General features: G+C 40.4%; 1 protein-coding gene across 1 annotated transcript in view; it reads left to right on the forward strand.

Moving 5' to 3' along the window:
• The first annotated feature begins 641 nt into the window (after positions 1-641).
• The window catches only part of PLBD1 (phospholipase B domain containing 1), a 38,867-nt gene continuing 17,493 nt past the window's right edge, over positions 642-22,015 (forward strand). The window contains exons 1-4 of the mRNA XM_063154696.1: positions 642-723; positions 7,289-7,508; positions 13,954-14,037; positions 15,936-16,074. Of these exons, the coding sequence (XP_063010766.1) occupies positions 642-723; positions 7,289-7,508; positions 13,954-14,037; positions 15,936-16,074 (525 nt within the window). The remainder of the gene's footprint in view (positions 724-7,288; positions 7,509-13,953; positions 14,038-15,935; positions 16,075-22,015) is intronic.

Here is a 22,015-nt window from a genome sequence, read left to right on the forward strand (position 1 = left end):
GAATATCCAACACTGGGTGAGACAAAAACGCAGTGCCTCAAAATGGTCTGAATCACGGGTGCAAAGGAAAACCCCAAGGAAAGTTGTCTCTATCTGTAAACCATAGGAAAAGTTCTGCCCCTCATTTCTTCTGCTGGGACACACACAGCAGTTACTGTTCTAACAGGGCTGAAAGCTGCCCTTCGCTGTCGTTTCTCACGCTGTGATGCAAAACGCATATTTTGATAAGCATCGCGCAACTCCTCTTGCGTCTTTCCACAGCCGTTTTTGGTAAGCTTTCGCCCCTTCAAGGTTAATCACCCTCGGGAAGTCCAGGGGCGCCACAGGCACCTGCCTGGGGACCCGCCTTCACTACCCTGCGACGCCGGACCTCGGCCAGGGGTGATTCCCACACTTCAGCCAGGCCCTGGGGTCTCCAAACCCATATCGGAGCAGGAAAGATTCCGCCGCTCCCGGGGCACATCCCGGCGACCGGCGCGGGGAACAACCGTCCCCAGCAGAGCCACCTCCAGCACGGGCCGCCGCGGCCGGGGCGGGCGCCGGAGGAGGCGGGGGCAGCGGCGAGACCTGCCCTGAGCGAGGGAACTTCTTAAAGTCCCGCCGCCTCCCGGCGCTCGGAGGAGTCACGGGGGAGCGGCAGCATGGCCCGGGCGGGCGGCAGCGTGTGCCGCTGCTGCTGCTGGGCGCTCGTCCTCCTGTGGGCGGCGGCGGGCGGCCGCGCAGGTGAGGCGAGCGAGGGCGCGGGGGGTGGCCGGCCAGAGCCCCCTCGCCGTGGTGGGGGGGACGACAGGAGTCACAGGGGCTGCCCCGCGAGTGTTGCCAGGCGGTCGGGAGGGGTAGCCCGGCCCGGGCTCGGCTGCGGCGGAGGCTGCAGCTCTCCTGGGGTACCGCCGGGCTCCGCGCCCCGCCCGTGGCAGCCGCGCCTCCGCCCCGTGCTGCCTGGGACGCGGGTGCGAGGCCGCCGGGCCCCGCTCCCCACGGCGGGACCCCGCAGGCCGGGCTGGCTCCGCTCCCTCAGCGGCCGCTCCGCGAGCACCTCGTGCCTGGCAGCCGGGCCGGCGCGGCCGTGCTGCCTCGTGGGGGTTCGGTGCCGGCGCTTTCTAAACATCCTCCCAGTTCCCAGAAGGGGCGCGGGGATTTAAACTGAGGATCCAACAGGTGGGAAATTGCCTTGAGCTCCCAGCCGAGCTGGTTTTCAATGTCATATGCCGGCACGGGAATCGTTCGGGATGAAGACTTCGTTGTGGTGCTGTGGCCTACAGCGTGCTGCAGCTTGTGACTAACAGAGTTTTAGTGCTGCCTTGTGGGGTATAGGTCATGGTCTGTGCTTCAGCGCTCATACGGAATCCCAGAATCGTTTGAGTTGCAAGGGACCTTAAGGATTATCTTGTTCCAGCCACGCTGCCTCGGGCAGGGACCGAGTATCTCACTCTTGTGTTGCTTTCAATAAATTCTGAAGGTTTTAAAGGCTGGATTCGGTGCTTATCTTCCAGGAAGTTTCCAGTCAATGTATGAAGTGGCACAAACCAAGGAGAAATTCACGTAACAGTTGTTTCAACGTGTGCAAAATATTATAAGCATATCATTTTTTGGGCAGTCCTATCTCATCTTGCAGACACACTTTCAAAACTTTGCATGGATCGGCAAAAACTTCAGTTAGGAAAGGGAAGGAAGGGTTAGCTGTAAATTATCTAGAGGAAATGAAAGGAAGTTTAGGCTATGAAGGAGTTTCACCTAATGCCCAACTGATTTCTAGCATCATAATTGAGTTACTAGGAAAGCTACAAAGGAGCAAATAGAAATGCCTTTAGGCTATTAAATAGAGTAAATGGCTTTCAACATTGTGAATTGTCTAGATTCCATTGTTTGGGTTTTTGAAAATTGGTTCATTGTTCTTTAGCACTTTGAATGCCTTGAAGATTGTTCATCATACACTTTGGAAAATGTTTCTAGAGAATGTTCTTTAATATGCCTTAAATTGAGGTGCTCTGACATTTCTGAAGCTACTTGTTGAATGGCTGGTTTTGTTTCCTTTGGGTGACTTATACTAGGTACCTATAACTGTTTTGGCAAATTTGCTGAGCTTTACTAGTAAGTATCCTTGTGAACATGAAAACCATACAAGACTGAAACCCTTAATTGATAGGTCACATTTGAATATTACTTTTCACTGATGTAAGCATAAATCAGGGCATTAGGCTTCAAAGGACAGGCCTGTTGGAAGCAAATTGAAAAAATTACTTAGACCTGAAATGCATGAGGAAATAGGATTAATTAAGGCCAGTCAAATAGAAAGCACAAATAGCTTATATTCAGGCAGATCAAGAAAGCATTTACTCCTTTATTTGAAAATTACTGGGCTTTGTTAATTTCTTGTGTGGTTTAAGCTAATCTCTAAAGAAGCCCTGAAATACTTTTGTTTTGTAATAGATTCCAATCATAACCATGTATTGAAATCTCCCTTGTTCTTTAGAGTTATACAGCCTTTTAAAAATAGTTTAAATGCTGCTTCTAAATAAATAAACACATGGATAGGTGGGGTCAGAGGAGTGTCACAAAGATGGTCAGAAGGATGAAGCACCTCTCCTGCAAAGGCAGACTAAGGGAACTGGGGTTGTTCATCCTGGAGAGACCTCACTGCAGCCTTCCAGTACCCAGAAGGGAATTATAAAAAGGAGGAAATGGACTTTTTATACGAGCAGGTAGTGACAGAATAAGGGGTAGTGGTTTTAGACTGAAGGAGGGCAGATTGAGATTAGATGCAGGAAGAAATTCTTTACTGTGAGGGTGCTGAGGCACTGGCACAGGCTGCCCAAGAAAGTTGTGGATGGCCCATCCCTGGAAATGTTCAAGGGCAGGTTGGATGGGGCCCTGAGCAACCTGGACTAGTGAAAGGTGATGAGGCCTGTAGCAGGGAGGTTGGAACTAAGTGATTTTTAAGGTCACTTCCAGACTTTAACATTCTATGATTCTATAAAATTTTTAATGGAAAAATAGGTCAAGGTCTTTCAAATTAAAACATTGAACAGAAACACCCTTATTATGGTTGACCTTAAATATTTAAATGCTATACTGTGATAATAGAATCTTTACTACTGAACATTAGTTGTAGGGGAGAGTATACTGAAATCAAATGTGCAATTTTGTTCTAAAGTTTTTTGTATTTTGAAGTGATGCAAAACTAGTCTTTGGTGAAACAGGAGAGTGCTATCTTCCCTATTTAGTGGAAAGTTTATGGGCAGAATCTGTGAAGAACACCTCTACAAAAAATAGCTTCACATTTGGAAAGCCACAGATAAAAATTAGTAGTTAACTACTGGTTTCCTTAACTACTAAATTTTCATATTAGTAGGAGATGCTCACAATTGTTAATTTAGCTTGTTACGTGTGAACTAACTAGTGTTCCATTGCTTGTGAGCTGGCTTGCTTGGCAGACTAAGGAAAAATACGAATATTATTTCTCACCCCCTGACCTTGTAGTTCTTTCATCCAGCAAGGAAAAGAGCTCTACTCATTTCTCTAAGTATAAAGTCGGTAACCTAACTTGATATATGTATGTTTTAAAAACAACTTATAGCTGGGAAAGCCTAAGGAAAAGCTTTTCTTTTCCAAAAGCTGTTGCATATCGCCAAATAAATCTTACTGGTGTTCTTAATGCATGCCAGGTGTTACTTTTTGGGTCTAATTTATTTAATAAATATTACTAGTAGTGTGCTTGTTAGATTGTCTTGGGCCATCTCCATACTGCTTTTCTTTCATTTTTCACCTTCTCTGTCAATTCTCTTCTTTTATTGCAGATTGCTGCTCTTCCTTCATGTCTTCTTCACCATCTGCTTTCCTTGTGTTTCATCTCATGTCAGTCCTCTATCTTGGTATTTCCTTTAATTGCTTGTTTCATATTCTAATACACATGTATGTATTTCTGCTCTGCAGCTGCCACCAAGTAAAAGACAATATACAGTTTTAACATAACTTTTGAAATGCCTGTACTGAGCCCAAAAGGCAGAGAACAGATTTGGTGTTTCAGCTTAAAACCCAAAGGGACTGCTACCACCTCCTATTTTCCTGGCTGAATACCCTTTTCCCATTATTTAGGGAATAATTTTGACAGAAAGCAGATATTTCTCACTTGCTGTAGAAATTCCAGCACTCTCCCAGCTGCAGTCTCTGTTTCTGGATCTGTATTTGGGAGAAGGGTTGATGTATCTTTAAAAGGAGGCAGCTTGAAGGAAGGCTCCTCCCAGTCCCCTTTTCCTGCAGAAAGGAGAAGAGACTCTTTTTTCCAGGCTTATTCTGTCGTTGCACTTCTGCATATCTCTCTCCCACCCCACTGGTGGTTGTGGTGAAACTCTGTAGTGCTGATGCTGTGCAGTTCTCCTGGCTGGCTCATGGAGGGGAAGGATGATGCCACTGGCCCACCCCATCCCCCAGGATTTGGACTTGTTCATTGCAGTAGATAGTGTGTGCTTTGGTGTGTTATTGAGGTTATTCTAAGCAACACTGTTGTGCAATAGTTAGAGATTATCACAGTCTCTGATTTGTCAGAGTTCTAGCAGGCTGAACACTTGGAGGTCTTAACTTTGATGATGAAAAGATGAGTTGTGGGTTCATGGAGACATTGCAATTGCTTTCTATGCAAAAATTGACCAATATGACGGCTGGGATAAGAGGTGCTAGGGCTTCTGTCTCACCCTCCAAAAATAAATGTAATATTCAAATTCAAATATAAATGTTATTCAATAGGAGGGCTTCTGTTTTCTTCAGAACTCAAACAGAATTGTTTGAAAATGTGCACATATTTCTTGTATATCTATATTCCGTATTATACTTCTGGATGACTTTCTTGGCAAAGGCAGTCCTGCTTGTTTAGATGAATACAGAATGAAATTGGACCAGATTAGGTGGTACTAAATGCTTTGATTACATTGTAGTGTAGACAGTTTATAAGCTTGTAGTTTTAACTCCAGCTGCAAGGTGAAATGAGACGATGAGTCAATCAAAAGAAAAAGCCGTAATGGGAAATAGTGGTTTGCAGCACTGTTGTGAAACTGTAACAGCTACCTTGATGCTGTTCCTTTAAAGGCCTCTCAGGGTTTGTTGCAAGTTCTCCTGTGGTTTCATGTTTCTCCTTCTCTCCCACCCGCTTTGAGCTCTGGTTTTCTTCAGATTAAATTTGTCATGTAGGGAAGCTGGGACAGGGCAGACTCCAGGGGTAATTCAAAAGTTTGTTTGGACTTTTGAAAATAGCTCTGCACGTTCATGCTCTGGCAGAGCAAAAAACAAAGGAACCCAGCCCACTGTGCAAGTACCTGTGTCAGATGAGTCTGTCTGGCTTTGGCATTAGCTTTCTTTTCCAAAGGAAAGCAACAGCTCTTTTGATTTAGGCAGGCACAGCTTCTCTACAGGTCTAATAGGTATTCTGACATCACTATTGAGTTTGCAGGCACTAATAGCAATACCCAGCTGCCCTGATTCCTGTTGAATGCCAGCCACCTCTCCACAGCCACCTGAAGAGATGGAAAGATGGTCATGGTTTGCCTTAGTTTGTTATTTCTCTTTTTATCTGTTTCTCAACATCTTTGTTTACTGTGCAAGTAGTCTCTCCTCTGCCCTGCAGGGGGCTTCTTGGTTGGAATCAGCCCTCCCATTTACTGCTGGACAGGCAAGTTGTGTTCTGCTCTGACCCCTTGCATCATCCCCTCACACAACTTTCTTTGCCCTGACTTTTTTGGTATATAAGCTTTATCTTTGTAAGGTGGTCTTTGGCTTTCATCAGTGATGACCCTTATCAGCCTGCTCTTCAGTTCACAGATTTTTCAGTCTGAGTGATTCCCATGTTTGCTTTTAATCTAAAGTAGGAATTACTGCTTCTACTACTAGAAGATAGTTAAGGAGACAACAGAAGACTAAGCTCATAGCTGTTTGAAGAGCTAATGAAAGTCTGTCATGTCTGTCCTTTAAATATCCTCAGTACCTGGCAGATGAAAAACATGTTTTTAAACACTGTATTCCAAGTCCCTGAATTACTTCATCTCTGAATAGACTCATGTAACAACTTCTTTTCACAGAATGTGAAAAAAGCAAAGTTCTTTCCCTACTAAGATTCTCATTCTGCCAATGCATTTGCTGTTCCCATGAGAAGTGTGTCGAGTACGTCATGAAGACTGACCTAGTGCAGAGTGGTACAAAGCCTAGCTGGAGGCTGGTAACAAGTCGTCTGTGCCAGGGGTTGATACTGGTCAGCATCTTCCTTGATGACCTGGGTGATGAGGCAGTGTTCCCTCAGCAAATTTGCTGGTGATATGCCAGAGGGCTGTGCAGTCATTCAGAAGGGCTATTTATGAATTTATCTCTTAAAACTTTTTAAATGATTCTTGGACCTCTGACATACAATTTTTTAACTCTTCTCACAGTGATGTAGTAGTGATTTGATCAGTCATGCATAGAGAGCTTATGTAATCACAGCTTCTCTTAGAGAGGAGTCAATTAGAATTGTAGCACATGGGATTTTTTTGATGTTGCTTGTTTGGTGGTGTGGTTTGGGTTTTTTTTCAGAAGGCAGTTTACGTTGCTCTTTGTTCTTCAGTTTTGCAGGATTGAACACAAGTAATCAAGAATGTTTTTTAAAACAGCAGTCCAAATGGAAATCTGAGAAGTCTATTCCCTTCCTTCCTGTTTGTATCATGCTTAGGATCAATTCTATTTCAGATGCATGGTAAACACCGTGTACTTGGTAAAGGATTGCATACCTGCTGTGCTTTTGTCTTTAAGTTTGTGATCCACTGTGTCCTACTGCTTCTGTTATGTCATCTCAGGAATTGGTTTCCCAGATGGTCTGTGTAGAAAGCTTTTAGAAGTTTTTGAATCTTTAGGTGGAAAATTAAGTCAACTGTAGTTTATAATCCTTTGCAGTTCCTAAGGCATGCTGTCTTCTAAAGTTGCTTTCAATAAGATTTGTATAGCTTGTGTTCTGGGCCAGGTAAGGAAATACTACTCAGAGTTTCATGTCAACACTGCTATGCTGGAGCTGTACACTGAACGAGTTGTAGAAAACTTCCAGAAGAATAACATGAGAATGTTTAGCTGTGAGCTCTTGTAGAACTCCAGTTACTCCTCATGCCCTTTTTCAGTATATTAGCATTAGCGTTGATCTCTGCAGTAGAACTAAACCTGATGGAAAGCTATGAAATTAACTTTTAAATTGCCAAAATACTGTCTTGACATTTCAGTATTGCATAGGAAACACCTTTTATATTTGTTTCCCTTTCTCCTTTCTTCTCCACCACAGAACTCCGCTATGCAACTGTGTACTGGAATAAAGCTGAAAAAATACTTCAGGTCAAGAATAGTCTGGACAGGAGTGGAGATGCTTATGGCTTCTACAACAACAGTCTACAGACAACAGGCTGGGGAGTCCTGGAGATCAGAGCAGGCTATGGCTCGCAGACCTTAAGCAATGAAGATATTATGTATGTTGCTGGCTTCTTGGAAGGCTATCTCACAGCTCCGTAAGTACCTCAGGAAGCAACTCAATTCATGGCGCTTCCAGTGGATTTCTGTACTTGTGATGTTCTTTGGTTGCTTTCATTGTCCTAAATTCCTTTCCTTTTAAACTAATGATACATTTTGCATCTGTGTGGTATTCTTTAATTAGTAGCAGGTACAAAGTATAGCTTCTTCATTATGGGATCAGGATGTGCCCTCCCCTTCTCGTCCTGCAGCATCTCCCAACACTTTGGTGGGATAGATGGGTACTGTATCTGTATTACTGCTTAAGTAATGTAATCACAAAATAATGTAAGTATAAGGAAGTGCATAAGGAGTAGCAAGAAGTGTGGTTATTTCCCAGCTTGTAGTTTGGTGGCTGATCAGGCAGTTGAGAGCAGCTCAGGCAGGGAGAAATGTTGCTAGCAAGGTCTGCAGTGCTTCCTTAAGGATGTTTTTCAGCAGATAATGTCAAGAAACTGCCGGAGAGCAGATACTGAAACTTCACAGCATGGGGAGTTGTTTTGGCTAACTTAAAAAAACCCCAAAACAACAGCAACAAAAACCCAAAAACTATAGGCCTGAAGGCAGACTGGGGTGTGTCTGGAAGGGTTAGTGTTCTCCTGAAAGCCCCGAGGGACTGAGCCTTTCCCACAGTGCACATCTGTGAAAAGTGAGAGAATTTTGTACTTGTTATGAATCCAGTGCAGGGTTTTTTTCCTAAAATAAAACAAATAGAAAAATCCATAACCCCAAAAAATAGCCAACCAAAAAAATTAATCAGACTTTGTTCTTTCTGTCGCTAAGTTGGAAGACAGAATGATATTATGAAGTATTCCCTGATAGCAGATGGTGGTGCTAGGTTGAACTTGATGATCTTAAGGGTCTTTTCCAATCTTTTAAGTGATTCTATGATTTTCTATAGCTGGTGATACACGTGGTGACACATGGCTTGTTGTTGAACAAGCTCCATCTTTTGCTCTATCAACATAGTCATAGGAAGAGAAAAATGCCAAAATTCTGATGCTGGGAGGAGTTTGCAATGGCTGCTGTGACTTGACTTTTTGGCTTCATCAGCTTTGCTTTCAGAATACTGAAATAAATACTCATAGTCTGTGTTGCACAGGCCAGCAAGGGAAGGTTGTCTGCTGAACATTTGTCAGGTACAGCTGCTGGACAAGATTATATTCATTTAATTAGTAAGATATTTTAAGATCAGTTAATATTTATGGATAGTTCTCTGGGCATATGATAATGTAATTCTCTAGTAGGTTTTACTGGTGAGGCACCTAGGTCTCTGGAAGTGCATAAAGAAAATTCAATAAAGTAATATTTGTCAATAACAAAACACTTCTGAGGGAGTGAAGGAGTCCTAAAATTCATAGTACACAACCTGTACTCCAGACAGGAAAGGACATTAAGCTCATGAGAGATCTGTTATTTGATGTGAGAGGTTATTGCCTTGCCCTGTTTGGCCAGTTTATGTAAACTATCCCTGAATCTGGGGAATGCTAGCATTACATCTAGAATATAGTTAAAATTGGGTGTTGTTCAACAGGTTTTTTTCCTAAGGCTTTACCTAGGTGTGTTAATCAATAGGTGATTAAGCTTAAGTTTTGTCATAGTACAGGTAGCCCAGTCCATGCTAAGCTCAATTAGATGGCAAGTAGTGCTGTAGTAGGAACAAATCACACCCTCTCCTCTTCTGCCTCCACAGTAGATTTGTGTCTTCCTGGCTTTGAAACAAACTTAAGTATGTGTCTGCTTCTTTTTATGTGGTTTGAATCTGGAACAGTGTCTGCAGGGATTTATCTGATGTCTTATTCTAGGCTAACTTTTAGAGGAAGGAGGTTTTCTCCCTTTTTTTTTTTCCATGTGTGTTGAGTGAAGATTCACAGAAGTGAAGTTATCCAAGTTGTTCTGCTCAAGGCTTTTGCCTCCTGCAGGTTATGTGCTTACTGAGGTTGGTTCCTAGCCCTGGCTGCTGTTACTCTGGGGCTAACAGCTCCAGCACCGAGTGGCTCTTTGTAAAGAAGTGGATGTAGCAGAACTATTAATGAACAGAAGTGAAGCTGAGGGTTTGTATTAATATGGAAAAGTATGGTTTGAGTCTTAGGCTTTTAAGCAAAATGGGAAATTCAGCTGTTTGAAAGGAGGTTAAGTGCAAGAGTGGGTTAAGATGCAAAATCAGAAGTAGCCAAAGCCTGCCTTTTCCGGGAAGACTTTTTGAGAAAATCCACCAAGAAATCTCCTGGCAAGTGCAAAATCTGAAAATGCTTGCTGTCAATAAAATGAGTATCAAATATTATACATACTGAGTTTAATTTTTTTGGCTATTTCTTTGCCCCACTGTCCATCTGTAACTGCAGTGCAAGCGCATTTCTCTCTGTGAGTTACAAACAAGTTTTTTCTGTCAGGTTGTGTAAAGCTATTTTGGATAAAGAAGGCTTCTCCAGAAGCTAATACCTTCTGAAAATGTTTCAGGTAAGGAACAGAGATGAAATAGTGATGTACTTTCTTGTCCCTTGATAAGACAGAGAACCTAGTACTTCAGGTTTTAGCTGCATGACCTTGGTGGGTTTTTATTTGCCAAACTGCAACTAATGAATCCTTTTATAGACTGTGTTTGCAATTTCTTAAATTGCAGGAGAAGTGAGAACTCCCTGAGTCTGCAGATGTTAAGATTGCGCTCAGAACTCCATTTCTCCTTCATCTAGCCTAGAAATTTAGAGAATCCTCATTAACATGCAGGCAGATGTTCTTTCTGTGGGACAGTTAAACAAGTCTTCTGGGGTAAAACTGGGAAACAGCCTTTCTCAATCAGTAACTCCGTTCCCATCAGACTGCCTGGCCCATTTAGCCTGTTTTATGGAGCTCTAGCACCATCACAGTTTTCCTTAGAGAAGGTGTCTCTACACACTGTTGTTCTACTTTTGCACACATTAGTGTCCACAGCTCCAGCTTCCCTTTTAAGTTCTTGGTAAGAACAAGGGAGAGTGTAGGTATGTGTTTAGCTTTGGGGAAGGCTTTATTTGCATTGTCAGCCACTTAGCTGCTGCAGTGAAGACCCTTATGTGATTTACCTGTACAAGCACCTCAGGTGGTTCAGGCACAGCCTTCCAATGTGAAAACATGGGGTGTAATGCTTGGTAATTGAAGAGCTTTTTAGTACATGGCTGCCTGTAGTCTGAACAACTCCATGGTCTCCAGCTGTCTTGCATCCATATGTTGTAAGGACTCCATGAAGCAGACCCAGGGTGGCTCTTTGCAGAAATCCTAGAAGTCCTGCTAGGAAGAGCTCTGATGTGATGCATTGATAGGATGGAAATGTTGGTGCCTGAACCCATGTTAAAGTACAGCTTCCTGCAGAAGCTGTTGAGGTCCAGCTTGGGCTGCAATTTGGAGACCTTTGGGAATTCTCAGCTAGCTCAGATCTCACATTACTCGTAAGGCATGAAGGAGAGTTTCCAGACACAGCTGGGCCTTTAACATGTAAGCAAAAGAGTGACAAAGTATCTCTCTTAAAAGTATATGCCTTGCCTATAGTAGGAACCTAAACAGTCTGTAAAATAATGAGATTAAAAAAAAATCAAAATATGAAACATGCTAGAACTGTTTCATTTTGGATTACTGGGGCATAATTAATTTCAGCTCTAACTGTATAGGTCAGTGGTAGAGAAAACAGTAGTCAGACCAGTTTTCCAGTGATGGCAGAAATGTAAGTCTTCTCTAGAGTATGCTTCACCTTCCTAGTGTTGACACCTAATTCTGAGTATGAGAGTATCCACGTGTTTTTAAAATGCCTAGTTAGACATTGGATAAATTGAATCCTAGTGTCTGTAGTGTCTGGGGATCCAAGCACTTGTTTTTATCCCAAATCCTTCACCTTTCTGCAAAGTCCAGTCATATCATGTGGCCAAGGTACTTGCTCTGGCTTTCTTAGGCATGAATTTCCTTTCCCCATTTCTAACAGAGAAGTGTTAATGAGGCCTGACTTTACTTAGTGGCAGAACACATCTAAATCTGTGACATTATTTTAAATCAGTTCCAGCTGGGACATGCCAAGTGCCTAAAAACAGCATTTAAATTTGAAGCAACATTAATTTTACTCTTCCTCATATAGCCTCAGCTGACCGGAGTCCTGTCATCTTGCTTGCTAATTTAAAGAAGGAGGACTCTGCTTTTCTGGTTTTAGGTTTGGAATTCTTGTCCCAGATTTGCAATTGCCTTGTGTTTGGCCATAGATGTAGTTGCAAAGCCTTACTGTAGTGATCCAGTTTAATTCAGAGAATAATGCCCTTGCAAAACACACAAGCAATGCACATAGAAGCTTTGTTAAAGCAAAAAAAAAAACTGAAGAGAGCAACTGGGGGGAAAAAATTCTTGATAACCTTGATCATTAAAAAAAAAAAAAAATCAATTCCAGGAATTGTTTGTCCTCTGTTAGCAAATAAGAGTGAAACTATTAAAGAAGATCTTCTCAGTCACAATTCTAACCTAACCCAGTCTCTACATCAGTCATGACAGCTTAAAGATACTACTGCTGTAAAGTCTGCATAACCTCTGAGTGCAGAATAGAGAGTAGAGCTGATGGTTGAGTTGGAAGCCTGATCATTTGTCCTGGCTTAGGCAGTGGTTATGCCAGTATCCCAGCTGGATTTTATCTTCCTCATCTGGCTCTAATCACTAAATTATCATCTGCCAGATGGACCAACCTGTGCTATTTGCTCCTCTTTAGTGACATGAGAGCTCTGATTTCTAGTATGGTGTATGTTTTGTATGATTTCTAGTATAGAGTATGTTTTTAGTTCCCTTCCTAAAATTACTTGGGATTTTTATTTGCCAAATTCTCTGTGAATATGCAGGGGTGGAGAATATTGATCTGTTTCTCCAATTTTCTTGCAGTCTTGTGGAAGTAGATTATGATATTTTATGTAGTCTTGCTTTACATGGGAGACAGAAAACTCTAGAACTAAAAATTGTTGCTGCAGTTTTGTGAGAAATGTAATGGTGCAAAGCTGTTGAATGCCCCCCTCTTGTCCCAGCATCTCCCTTCCACAACTTAATTCAAACTACAAATGAAAACAAATCACATTTTTGCTGGATTACTGTTTTGCCTGAAGGTGTGAGACAATTAGATTTGATTGTCAGAATGGTACCAGAGCTGAGATAAGAAGCAACAGGATCATGCTATCAAGTTCATGCAATTGTCTGGGAATGGGGCAAGGGACAGAAAGAGGGGAGAAGGTCAGTAGATGATTCTCTAGTCATCAGCAAACCATTCTCTCTATCTGTATTCTTTAATTATGCCCTGAGGGAAACTGGGAAGAGCTCCTGTCTGCATCCCTCCCAGAGAAAGCTGCTCTCATAAGTTTTATTACAGGAATTTTGCCCTGCTGGCATGTGCTTTCCTTGAGGCTGGTATCTGTTTCTCAGTGCTGTTTTCTTTCTCTCAGCACTTGGTAGAAGATAAATGTACTGATGATGGATGTAATTCTATCTCTATCAACTCCAGACCTCAGTGAAATAATTCTCTGCTGATGTCCCCCCTTTTTTTTTGCAATTTAATCAGTGACTGAAAAAAATGTTGGTGAAGCTTGACTCACATTAAGAGAAATGTTGAGGTTTTATTTTGGCTTGGATCAGACAATTACATTTCAGCTAAAAAGGAAGGGTGACTTTAATTCTGGGCTCCTGAGCATTTTTTAACAGTTGATTTCATCTTGAAGTACTTCACTTCAGGAAAACAAACAAAAAAGCCCTTACCAACAAGCAACAAAGCCTTTTCAACTTCTGTTTTTAAAAGTTAATGTGGATAAAACAGCTAACTGAGTTCAACAACAGAAAAAGCCACAAGAATTTTGGTCTCTATGAAGCTGAATCTATTTAGGACTGCCATGAGTGGGAGTTTCTGTGGTAACATGTAGGATCATCTTATACATGCTTAAAAATGGAGATATTTAGCTTAAACAGAAAGGAACATGGTTACTGGCAGGTAAAACCTGCTAGATATCATGCTGAAATTCTCTCTGAAGAGTGAAATGAACTGAATCAGTAAATTATATTACCTTTGCCACTGTGTTTCTTGTGATTCCAAATAGCATAGGTCTCCAGAAAACTATTTTTGTTGTGCTTAAATTAATGTGATAATGCTTTCAAGATGTTTCTGGCCTACAATTATTCCCTGAAGGTACAGTTTTTTTATGAAGTAGTTCAATCAAATTCTTGCTTATCGTCTTTCCATTGTGCAGCAGTTTGAGCAGACGTTGACAAAGTAATTTATTTTAAGTCACATTTTAACAATCCTTTTGTGTTACTTTTGCTCTTTGTCATGCACTGGAGTGTTTTCTGTGAGTAGGAAAAACTTACTTTGTGGACTGTGTTGCTTTTGCTGTCAAGGCATATTAATTAACTGGTTGATAAACAGAAGATGCAAAGGAATAACTCCTGTTTCTCTTGTTCTTTCAGGCAAATGTATGACCATGCTGCAAATATGTATCCACAGCTAATTAAGACTCCCACCGTTCGAACAGGAGTTCAGAATTTTATGGCGTATGTATTTATTTGCTAAAAATAAATCAATCAAGACTTGGAGTTGGAGGATGACAGAATTTTCAACCTTTTTTTATTCTCTTCCTTATGGGCTGAGGGAAGCATGTGCTTCCTTTCCCTCTGATTGAATGCCATTATTATTAAAAGAAATTCTAAATGTACATGAAGAAGTGCTTATACCCTTCCCTAATTCTGATTCTTTCCAAGAAATGTTTAAAACCATTGCTGCCAAAGGGTGGGGAAAATGTCAATGAATTCTGAAGGTCATTCTAGTAAAATTCCTTTTTTGAAAAGTTGATATTTTCAATATTACACTGAACAGTGGTCTCCTAGCACCTTAATCGTCTTAGCATTCTGTATCCTTTTCTTCTTCTGTTAGGTTAGTATTTTATTCTACCACCAGTGTAAATTCTATCCTAATCACAAAAGTTGTGATTCACTGTTCACTTTAGCTGTAAAAATCAAAAGTAAGAAAAGTGTAGCTGCTTGAATAATGCAGCCACACTGGTGGGGAAACTACAATAGGAGAAGAACCAGGCCAGGTACTGGGAAATTCAGCTGTGATTACCAATTATTTTAATCTCATTAGGCTTGTGTTTTATTCCATTACAAATACTTGTGTGAAATTGTCACTTTTGGGGACTAATTTTTTCCATATTTGCCTTGTCTTGCCCTTTCCATAAGGGGTTGAATATCTGACTGTTATTGGTGTGCATATATGAAGTTAATTAGTTTTATCTTATTCAAAACATAGAACAAAGAATCTTAGTGCTCCCTTGCTATAATTTTTCAGCATTGCTGTGCTCCTCCTTATGAGAAAAATGGGATAGCTGCTGTATTAGTGTATATGTGGTTTTTTCCCTAGAATGACACAGCAAAGCAGCTGTATTCTCCAAGATGCATTGTTGGATGAATGGGGGCAATACTAGGTGGCCTTGTGTTGCTTTTCTATTGCCTTTTTCCTCAACTCCTGCATCACTGCTTTACTTTATAGCAGTTTTGTAATATGGATTGCTGTGTTGTCTTGGAAGTCCTTAGCCCTAAATGCTCTGACCATATCCCTCTTTCCTTGGACATACTTCTTGCATCTTGATGTTTCTAGAAAGCAAACTCTGGTTGGTTTTCTCTCCATATGCTGCTGGAAGAGTTTGCTTCCTTTACAGGTTTGTCCTCTCAATTTGCTACTTTTTATAGTGCTGGATGGATAGATACAGGAGGATGGAAGAGGCTAGCATCTGATTCTCATTTCCTGTGGTTCTTTTGTGGCTCTTTTTGCACAGCAAAAGAGAGAATTCTGGGAGGTCCTTACAATGTTGATGGCTCTTGCCCTAGGGTCTGTTCAGCTTGTGTTGCCTCATGCCCTAAACCTGGGTGATTTGGCTCTTGACTGGATCTGGCACAGGGTACAGTTGTTTGGCCTCCCACCTGTTACTCGGAGGAGCAAAGACATGGTTCTCAGGCAATGTTTGAGCACCACCAGCAGAAAGCCTTCACTGCACTTGAACCCAGGGGAGAGAAGGAGGCTCTTCAAATATCAGTCTATTTTTATTCTTAAATAGACATTTAAAAGGGAATTTTTCATCCAACCTATCAAGCACTTGTTTCCGTTTACTGACTGAATCTGCTATAGCAAAATCCTCCACAAACATGAAGTTCAATTCCTTTTTTGACACTAAAATCTGGTAGAGGCACATGATAGTAGGGTATTTTGCTTAAGTCTGAACATTTACACTTGGAGGATATAATGCTTATATCTGCAGGATTTCCAAAGCGTTATTTGCCTCAGATCTTGAGTAAGACTGGACCATCTGGGTTATAATGTATTTTCCCCTTCCCTGCATTATCAATTATACTCTAAAACAACCCAAGAAAACTCCTACCTGTTTGTTCCTCTGCAGGAAGCAAGATCAATGGACAAGACAACAAATCAGAAATAATAAGGATGACCCATTTTGGAGGCATGCTGGCTATATTATTGCACAGTTGGATGGTCTGTACATGGGAGCTCTCGAGTGGGCTAAACTACATAAACTAACAGTAAGACTACTGCATGTCTTTTTTAGGAGCTGGGGCTGGGATGTCAGTGGACAAACATGGGAGAAGGGGATCCACTTTTTAAAAATAAAAACCAGAAATAGGCTACTTAGTGGCAAGTATGTATTCTGCATGTAATTCTGCAAAATCTTTAGTGGCTGTTCAGTGTCGATAATGTGACTGAGCCCTTGGCTGATGTAACCACAGATTCTTCACAAGGGTCTTGGAACCCTGAGCACTCATGTGGTGATTAAGTTGGGAGTGGCTCTTGTATCCATGTGAATGCTTGAAGGACCAACACTTCTAAAGTGCTTGTTGTTGTCACTTTACAATTGTTATTAAGCAGATGACCCTTTAGGTATACCTGCAACAGCAAGAATTAAAGCTTTCATTCTTTTTTCCAAGCATTAGATTTCAAATCCTAAAAGCCTTTCTATCCTGGAGTATGTTTTACTTTACTAAATGACTTCTTCTTTTCTGTCTTTTAAGTCTCAAAAATATATGGTCACAAAAGATGTGGTCTGTGTTGTGGCAGGTCAGATGGGATAGATTTTGGGGTTTTGTTGGGTGGAGGTTTAGTTGGGTTTTTTTGGTGTTTTTTCATCATTTGTTTTTCTTTAATTTCAATTGGAATTGAATTCCATATCATCAGCTTGTATGTAATAGCAGAACTTCTTTAACTCCAATAGAGATATGGCAATTATAATGCTGTCCTAAAGTCTAATATCTAATAGGTTTTTCAGTGTGCGAAGAAGGACTTGAGTAATTGTAGTTGACCTTCTTAGCTAGGTTAATCATACCAAGAATTTTGAGAAGTTGGGAGTTCTGAATTGTAAACAATTGCATTTTAGTAAAATGTATATCTTTCTTGCATAGAAGTCAATCTGGGGCTTTCATGGATGGGGAGCCAGCTCAAACTGGAAAAAATAAAGATGTTTGTAACAATAATCCATCCTGAGGGACCTGAGTTTATAGGGGAAAACACTAGAAACCTTGACTTTCTAGGAAAAGAACACGTTAATATCCTTTCGTAACTCCTGTATATGAAGAGCCCTGTCAAGCTCATCAGGTTTTTGGCTTTTTTGCTGCTTTAGAATCTTTTAGATTCCTGTGAGGAGAAGGGAAAAGTGCTGGTTTGTGTCTGAGTTACTTCTTTGTGATAGGCATGTCCTGCTTGCAAAGTGTGTTCCCTGATGCTTGCTTATTTAACTATGCACTAGAAAGCACTGACCTCTGAAGTGTTTGAATAATTTTTATCCTCTCTTTAGAGATCTCACTAGCATGTCTATATAAGAATAGTGCATTTGATGAAAGTTCAGATGTGTGGTTCAGGCTGAAATATATGTGTCCTCCATTCTTGAATTATATGCATGAAATATTTTTTCTTTTCCTGGACGTACTTGCAGCAATTGATGGGATTTATTTTGACTCTTTTCCTTGCCAGGCACAATTTTAGCTTTGGACATTATCACCTATGTTAAGATGCATATACTTTATTCAAAGCAAAAATGTTCACTGTGTATGTATTTCTTAATTGAAATGGTGCTGCTGTTTCTTCTCTTTGCCACAGCCACTAAGTTAACATCAGTCCTTGTCTTTGAGTACATTTTGGACTGCTGCTCTTGCAGCCAGGTCCTTAGGTTTTCTTGGCATCAGAATGATACCTGACATTCTGTAAAATGTTCTGTAAAAGTACAGGGAGTTCATTTTGTTGGACACCATGATACTTTTTAAGTACTTTGGAGAGATTAGGCTACCACTGTGTGTGCATATTTATTGCTGTTAGGTGTCCTTCAGGAAACAGGCCTTGAAGGCTGTTGCTGTGAGCTTACATGGGCAATAAAAACAGGTGCAGCTACAAAGCTTCTGGCTGGTATTCTAGATTTGGCACATCCATTCATCTGAGAATCAGCTCGGCTTCTGTAAACTGTTGGCACTTATAAGTCCCAACTAAACTCACAAACCAACCAAACAAGCAAAACCACCACCAGTATCTCTCTTATTCCTTGTGATTAAAGAAATCTACCATCCAAAGTGCAAATAAATTTACCTAGTAGATTACTTTTGTTAAGTATTGTACTTTAGTTCTATTAACCCAATTGTTTCAGTTTTGGTTTTTTTTTGGACAGCAACTCCAGTAACAAATACTTTTCTGTTACTCAATTCTCAAAATAAAACAATCAAAGAAATTTCATACTGAAAGTCTCTGTAACAAATTCTGCATGTTTTTAAAAGCAAATCTGATTCCTATAGCACATTTTCCTCAGTGCTTTGGAGGTCTCTTCTTAACTCTTTCCTTTCGTAGATACTATTTTTTTTCATTAATAAAATAATCCTTTCCACGTGTTTATTGTCTTTGGATTATCATCATCAGGAACAAGTCTATCTTTTGATGTCTAGTAGTTCAATACTTCGAATTCATGGTGGTAATGAACATCAGAAATATTAAAAAATACCTCTTGTATGAATTGGGGCATTTTTATTTTCCTTTTTTTTTACCCACACTCAAACAAAACAAAAGAAACACCCTAAACCCCAAACAAACCAAGCCAAAACTCAACATGTGACAGTCTGTATTTTGTAGCCTGATGTTCTACTTGCTGTTGGGAAAGCTATTATACTTCTAAATTCAACATATTATTCTGTATATGTAGAGGAGAATTGTTCCCACTGTCTTAAGCTTAAAATAAGAGTAAATGCTGTTGAAGAAAGGCTAGGAAGGTTTTCCCCTTAACTCCCAAAATACCAGAGACATGAGAAAGAGAAGGGGAAGAGGAGATAGTTTCAAGGTTCTTATGTTTCCCTGCTCCATGCCTGATCATACATAGACAGGATGGTCTCCTGAACCCTGAGAAGGTGTTTGGTTGACGTGGATAGGCTAAAAGAGATAAAGGGGATGAAGAAAAGCAACTGTGTGTATGAAGTCTGTGAATTGTAACGCTGGGCATTGGGCAGAGTTTTATAGAACTATTTCCTTTTCAGGAGAATGAAAACAAGCTGTTTCATAACTAATCTGCTTTTAATTTTTTAATTCTGTTTTCTGGTACTATGCATGGTAGTTTGAAACCAGAGCCAGCTACTTCCTAAGTGAGAGCTGGGTTATGTGCACATAAGTAATTCTGAAATGTTCTGTTTTTCTGCTCTCCCCTAAAATTCAGATTGCTTTATTTGAATATTGTAAAACCATTGTGTCTGCCACAAGTAACTGAGCCTTACTGCAGAAAGAAAATCTGGGCTTTGAATGATTTGGTAGTAGCACTAGTATATGTATTTTTTTATTCTTTCTGAAGGAAATGCTTTGTATTTGTTTAGAACAAAACATATAAAATGTTTTGTTCTAAACTTTGGGTTTTTGTTGCATGGAGTCCTGAGGACTATTTTAGGTAGATTCTTCCATTAAGACCTGCATGAAGGCAATGTACATTGTAAACTTCTGTATTTTGAATTTGATATTTACAGGTATCATTAAGAGTGATGTCAAAATTTGAATACATTTTTATGTTAAAATGTTACATTATTCCATCTGGTTTAGCAACATTTTATATCCAGTAAACAAACCCAGCCCTTTTGTCAAGACAATTTCTGAGGGAGAGGCACTGAAAGAACATAATGCCTTTTCATCTGCCTAATGCTCTTCCAACACTGTGATTAATCTTGGGCTTGTCTACGCAGGGATATTACTCTTGAATGAGGAGGTGTCAGAGTTTTAAATACTAGAATGACTCCAGGATAGATCTCTATGCTTCCTTATTTTCTACTCAGAGTGCTCAGGCTTGGACAAGTTACTGGAAAACAATTGTTACAGAATAACTTGCCTATTTTAATGTCCCATGTAAACAAGCCTTTAGGGCTGGTTCTCGGTTCTCTCCTTTCTGCTGCCCTTTGTAAGTTTATTTCTGCCTTTCTTGGATTGGCAAACAAATTGATTTTTTGTTTTGCTGTTCAGGACAGCACCCTAGAGGAGACAGACATTCTAGCAAAAGGACTTTTGATGTGGCTTTACCACCTCTCTGCTTGCCAGTTTAGTTCATTCATTCTTCTTCAGGATCTAAATAATGTTTTTCTGACATTGCTGAGTGAGATGGGAAAAAGTGATTACAAAAAATTGTAATATGCCCTATATCATGCATTGTTATGATGCAGTTTTTTGGGTTTAATTCTTGCTAGTGGACACTGATTAACTCATCATAGAGAAGATTTCTTCATATATCCTGGAAATCAGCTTTAGTTTTTCCAAAACTGGCACTCTCAGCCGTGTTGTGGCAGATGCTTAAGACCACTCCTGATTGGGCCTGCAGTGCAGGTTCTTGTGTCTTCTGTTTGAATGCATTGTTTTACTGAGACTCCAGAGGAGCACAGTGCTGATGTGATGTCACATCAGACAGTCTTAAACACAAAAACAGGTTTGTTCAAGGAGAGTAATGAATTTTTGGAAATAAACTAGAACAAAATTTGCTTGACCCTCAAAAGGGAGTTGAAAACGGAACTCTGGGGGGTGCTTAACAACCTAGTCCTCTTTAGCATCTCTGATATTTTGGCTGGCTATGGCTGCTGGCAGCCTAATCTCACCCAGTGCCTTAGGAATTTGCATAACCTGTGCTCTGAATGGATCTTTCCTCCTGCTCTCTGGGCACCTTACTGTGCCTATTGTTCTGAAAGCTTCATTGCTTGGCACTTTTGTTCTAATTTGAATGGACTTCCTAATAATTACAGAAGTTTTAATTTGGAATGATGGTAAGAAAGCACAGAAATGTGAAACTTTTTAAAAATACACAGGCAATTCTGACTATTGCTGTAGCAGTATCAATGTAGCTACCTGTAGATATTACAGTGAATGAAGCTTTTATGAAGGAGAAAATGGAGTGGTAGCAAATGGGTGTCAAGTACAATTAAAATATCTTGATTGCTGGACCAATCTCATGCAAGCCAGTTTGCTCCCTTCCTGGTGGTACTGTACAGTGATGCCTGTGTGAATCAGACATTGGAAAATGACCTTTTCTTATTGTGTGGTGAGTTTTCAGTGCAGCTGGATAGGGGAAATGGTGCTTAAACAGTGCCAAGTCTCTCTACATGGATTCCAATGAAATAGAAGTTGTGACTGGTTTGTAACTGATTCATGCCTCTAAGTTGCTTAAACCATCCAAAGACACATCTCTTGATGTTGCTCCCTTGTATGGATCCTTACAGCAAAAACATGATGAACTAAAGCAATGTAACACATGAAAGTTTGTTTTGGATTTCTCCCTCAAACTACAGCTGCTGTTGGGGATTTCTGCCATGAATGGTTTTAATTGTCAGAATGGCAATTTCTGACAATTATTTCTCTTGTCTGTAAACATTGTGGGATATGGGATGCATGGACTGGAGTTTACATGATTTCTGGTTTTCCTGTTGGTTATTCTTTCAGCCAAAGCAGGAGATGGATAACACAGAATTCAGAATTCAATATTTTTATATTTAATATATTACATTCAATATAAAAATATTCAGAATACTTTTATTCTGAATAAAAAGTAAATTAATTTGATGCTGTTTCATTTTTCCTTGTCCCCCTTTACTGGGGTTTGTAGAGGTCAGCTATATGGTTTAGTAACAGTGATTTATATTGCAATGTGTTTCTTTGCTAAATGATTATGTGGCATTATAAAATTACTATTCACAGCACCACAGTGATGTGTGTTCTGACTTTTTTCTTAAGCCTTGCCTTAACAAAAGGTAAAAGCAAGAACAGGAAAGATTTAGAACATGGTATTTGAAGGTTGAGGTTAAACCACTATTAAGCTCTTATTTTTGAAGAGGCAAAGTAAGAGGAGGTTCTAAAGAGCATGTTGCACAACCAGCTGTGTGTAGTTAACCCTGTTAACCCTGGCTAGCTCTACCATAGGAGTTTTCTAAAGCACATAGCAGAGTGCCTTTTGACTGACTTTCCTTATTCAGCTATTTG

The sequence above is a fragment of the Melospiza melodia genome, chromosome 4, assembly GCF_035770615.1.
Source record: "Melospiza melodia melodia isolate bMelMel2 chromosome 4, bMelMel2.pri, whole genome shotgun sequence".
NCBI lineage: Eukaryota > Metazoa > Chordata > Aves > Passeriformes > Passerellidae > Melospiza > Melospiza melodia.